The sequence below is a fragment of the Nicotiana attenuata genome, chromosome 3 (genome assembly GCF_001879085.1).
Source record: "Nicotiana attenuata strain UT chromosome 3, NIATTr2, whole genome shotgun sequence".
NCBI classification, from domain to species: Eukaryota; Viridiplantae; Streptophyta; class Magnoliopsida; order Solanales; family Solanaceae; genus Nicotiana; species Nicotiana attenuata.
The window spans coordinates 69808457-69813422 of record NC_031991.1 but is presented as its reverse complement, the minus strand read 5'-3'; the positions used below and the strand labels follow the sequence as shown (position 1 = coordinate 69813422).

The 4966-nt window shown below is 39.1% G+C and overlaps 1 protein-coding gene across 1 annotated transcript; it reads left to right on the top strand.

The window, feature by feature from the left end:
• On the top strand, positions 687 to 4624 carry LOC109224480. The gene is made up of 7 exons (XM_019389056.1): positions 687 to 755; positions 864 to 1295; positions 1459 to 1830; positions 2075 to 3160; positions 3276 to 3408; positions 3615 to 3704; positions 3789 to 4624. Exons 1-7 carry the CDS (start codon positions 687 to 689, stop codon positions 4622 to 4624), a joined length of 3018 nt encoding a protein of 1005 aa, XP_019244601.1.

Sequence of the window (4966 nt, the reverse complement as noted above, 5' to 3'; positions counted from 1 at the left end):
ACTCTATTTTGTTGAAAATTTGAGAGAATTGAAGCATTGATTCAGATTAGCCCTAGAATTTCATGATCGGTGTGCGAGAGGTTGCTTTGCCCTAAAATCCAGTAGCTTTTACAATCGGAGGGCTTGGCTCATTCCTAATTTCACATTAAGGTGAGTTTTGATTTCAAATTGCCGAGAAATTGATAGTTAAAATGCAGGAATCTGGAGAAACTGAGACGAGCAATGGAGAGAAGTTCACAGATATTCATCCTAGGCATCCTCTTTACCTGTATCAATCGGATAGTCCATTTAGTGTTATAGTTCCACATCAATTAACAGGAATTGAAAATTGTACACCATAGAGCAATTCTATGAAGGTTGCGTTATTGGCGAAGAACAAATTAGGTTTCATAGATGGAACATGTTGCAAAGAACATTATAAAGGCGACTTAGAACATGAATGGGAACGGTGTAATGCTTTCGTTCTGTTATGGATCACTAATTCTGTATCAAAAGAGTTAGCAAATGGAATGATGTATTCAACTAATGCTACAAGTGTTTGGATGGACCTTAAGGAACGATTTGACAAGAAAAATTTGACTAGAATCTATCAATTGCTCCGTGAAATCTGCACCATAAGTTAGGGCACATCATTAGTATCGGAGTATTACTCAAAATTGAAGAGTGTTTGGGATGATTATTGGTCCATGGTACCTTTTCCATGTGACTGTGCAAAGCATAAAGAGTATGCAGAACATATGGAACAACAGAGACTTGTACAGTTTCTAATGAGATTAAACGAAACATATGCCAAAACTAGGAGTCAGGTGTTGCTAACAGTCCCTGTTCCAACCCTCAATCAAGCCTACAATATGATAATGTAGGATGAAAGCCAAAGGATTCAGTCCAATATGATATCACAACTTACACCAACAGTACAACAGACAAACTTGAATGATCTTACTGCTCTAGCTGCCACACAAAATAACAGGTTCAAAAAAAATAATGGACATTACTGTGATTACTGTAATATGAAAGAGCACAGGAGAGAAAACTGCTACAAGTTGGTGGGAGATCCATCCAATCACAAATTCAACAAAAGTAGAACCTATGATAGGTCACAAAGTTCAAGAGATAACAAAGGACATTCAACTAATAGTGTCAGTCATGGACATTCAGCTAATAGTGTCAGTCATGTTGAAGAACCAGAAGCAAGTGGATCATCAGGGATTAGCAACATGCCATTGTTCACCTCAGAGCAATATAATCAGCTTTTGAAATTGAATAACCATGAACCAGCAGTTGCACAAGCCAAGGTTAACATGGCAGGTGTAAAAGAATTTCTTGACACTTGTTTGCTTGCAGGTTCTGAACCTAACTCCTGGATAATTGACACTGGGGCCTCAAACCATATGGCTTCTAGCCTGGATTTTTTAACTCAATCTGCTCCTGTGTTTCCCTGAATTTTGCATTTTTCAGGACCTTTGCACTGGCAAGGTGAGGGGGATTGATAAGGAGAAGGATGGCCTCTACATACTTCAACCTGCCAAGAAGCCATCACCTGTCAAAGCACCTGAGCAATCACCAGCCATAGCATTCAATACAACAATATCTACTACAAATTTCTGTCCTGTTGCCTCTCCTATTTCAGTTCCTGCTGCTTCTCCTGTTTCAGTTCCAGCCCCTACTCCAGTATCTGCTTGCTCTCCATCAAAGCATTCAGATCAGTGCTCTATATGGCACCAAAGACCTGGACATGCCCCATTAGCAGTCCTACAGAAAATTCAACTTCTAAAAGACCATGACTTGAATATAGAGCAGTTGTCTTGCACTATCTGTCCTTTTAGCAAGGTAGACTAAGATCCCCTTTCCTACTAGTCATAATAAAACTGTAACCCCTTTCGAACATGTACATATGGATGTATGGGGTCCGTATAGACAATGCACTTACAATGGATATAGATATTTTCTTACCATTGTAGACGATTATTCTAGGATGATTTGGATCTACTTGATGAGAATGAAAAGTGATGTGTTCTTGTTAATCAAGTCTTTTATTGCACTTGTTAAGACTTAGTTTTCTGCTTCTATCAAGACTATTAGGTCTGATAATGGTCTTAAATTTTTTAATGCTCAATGTGCAACTCTTTTCACTTCTCTTGGGATTGTCCATCAAAGTTCTTGTGTGCACACTCCACAACAAAATGGAGTGGCTGAACGAAAGCACAGGCATCTACTTGAAATGGCTAGAGCCCTTAGGTTTCAAGCCTATGTCCCCTTGAAATTCTGGGGAGAATGTGTTCTTACAGCTGCCTTCATCGTTAACAGATTGCCTTCTTCAGTTCTTTCAGGGAAATCTCCTTATGAACCATTTCATGGTCAACCACCTTCACTTACTCACCTTAAAGTGTTTGGTTGTTTGTGTTATGAAACCAAACCATGCTTCACAGACAAGTTCTCTTCTAAAGCCATTCCTGCCATCTTCATGGGTTACTCAAAGACTCAAAAAGGGTATAAACTATACAACATTTCTTCAGGAACCTTTTTAGTCAGTAGAGATGTCTGTTTTAGAGAAACCACATTTCCTTTTAGACCTCCCAAGTCCGCATTTCTACAGTCACATTTTCCTAACTCAACTCTTACCTTTCCTAGTCCAGCTTCTATTCCTTCTTATGATGATACATTTCTTGCCAGGGATGATGTACCATCATATTCACCTCCAACTTCTGTTCTAACTCCAGAACCCCTTACTGCACAACCAGAACCCTCTAGTCCACAACCACCTTCATCTCTTATTATGCAACCTAATATTACTACCTCACCACCTTCTCCCATTGAGCCACAACCCACTCACATTTTTGATACCACACTGAGGAAGTCTGCCAGAACATCTAATCCTCCCTTATGGTTAACTGATTATGTGCATCAAGTCAAGTCTACTTCTACTCCTTATCCCATTTCTTCCTCCCTGAAATACTATTCTTCATTACCTTCTTATCAAGCCTGTCTCACTTCTTATTCTTCCATTGTTGAACCTACAACCTTTGAAAAGGTTGCTAAAGACAGCAATTGGGTACAAGCTATGGAGCTTGAGGTTCAGGCCCTCACTGACAATAACACCTGGGAGTTGGTAGATTTACCTGCAGGCAGGACTCTAATTGGTTGCAAATGGGTTTATAAGGTGAAGTACAAAGGCTGATGGGACTGTGGAAAGATACAAAGCTCGATCAGTTGCTAAGGGGTTCACTCAACAAGAGGATTTGGATTACCATGAGACCTTCTCACCTGTGGTGAAGATGGTCACAGTCAGGAGTGTTGTTGCTCTAGCTGCTCAGTATGGTTGGCCTTTGCTTCAGATGGATGTGTACAATGCTTTCCTGCAGGGTGACCATTCAGAAGAAGTTTATATGTCATTGCCTCAAGGGTTTGGTAGTTAGGGAGAGACTAGGGTGTGTAGACTACTCAAATCCCTCTATGGCTTATAACAGGCTAGCAGACAATGGAATTTAAAGCTCACCTCAGCTCTCACAGGGTCTGGTTTCAAACAAAGCAAATTGGATCATTCACTATTCACTAAGAAACTGGGAATGCCATAGTTATTATATTGGTTTATGTTGACGATCTTTTGATCACAGGAAATGATAAGTTCTTAATTCAAGAAGCCAAAGATATATTGAATCATAATTTCAAGATGAAGGATTTGGGAGAGCTAAAGTTTTTCCTTGGTATTGAATTTGCAAGATTACACAAGGGAATCCTCATGAACTAAAGGAAGTATGCATTGGAGCTTGTGTCAAAATGTGGCCTAGGCAGAGCAAAACCAAGCATTTCCCCTTTGGATCAGAACATGAAACTTACTAGTGCAGAATATGAAAAGCTTTTTGGTATGCGAGGACATGATACAGAACTTGAAGACATCAGAGTGTATCAGAGGCTTATAGGGAGACTCTTGTATTTGGCAATCACAAGGCCAGATATTTCATATGCAGTCCAAGTTCTCAGTCAGTTTATGAATGCACTAAAACAGTCCCATTATGATGCAGCATTGAGGGTAGTGAAATACATCAAGAATTGTCCAGGACAAGGTTTGTTGATGAGTAGCAAACAGAGTAGGAAGGTGTTTGCATTATGTGATGCAGACTGGGCATCATGCTCAGTGACTAGGAAGCATATTACAGGCTTTTGCATAAAACCTGGAGACTCCATGATCTCCTGGAAATCCAAGAAATCGAGTACAGTTTCAAGAAGCTCAGCAGAGGTTGAGTACAGAAGCATGGCAAGCATTATGGTTGAGCTAACTTGGATACATGGGTTGCCGGAAGAATTAGGAATGCAAGTTTATTTGCCCAAGGAGTTGTATTGTGACAACAAAGTAGCCATACAGATTGCTTCAAATCCAATGTATCACGAGGGCACAAAGGACATAGAGATTGACTGCCACTTTATTCGAGAAAAGCTACAACAGGGCATGATTAAAGCTCCTTATGTTCCCAGTAAGGATCAAATTGCAGATATACTAACCAAGGCACTTGGAAAACAGCTATATAGTGAGATGGTTTGCAAGTTGGGGATGATCAATATTTTTTCATCACCCAATTTGAGGGGGAGTGTTGAAAAGAGCAGTAGTAGCAATACTTGTACATAGGTTGTTGGAGTTGTACATATTACTTTGTAGTTAGTTAGTTTTACATGTATAGTTAGTTGAGTAGTTAAGCTAATTAATTTGTATTAAGAGTAGGTATTATAAATAAGGATAGACACACACGTGTATATTGAGGCTTTTATTTTTCTGAATAACAAAACAGAGAATTCTCTCTTTCTTCTCTCTCTTCCTCTGCACCCGTCTTCTTCGATCAATTCAGCTCAAAATGTTTCCTTTCACTAATTATCTTTGTTGATATATCATTCTAAAAAAAATTGAAAATCAAGAAAACAATAATATATTAAACAGATACGAAGAGAAAATGATTAAAATCATATTCAAATA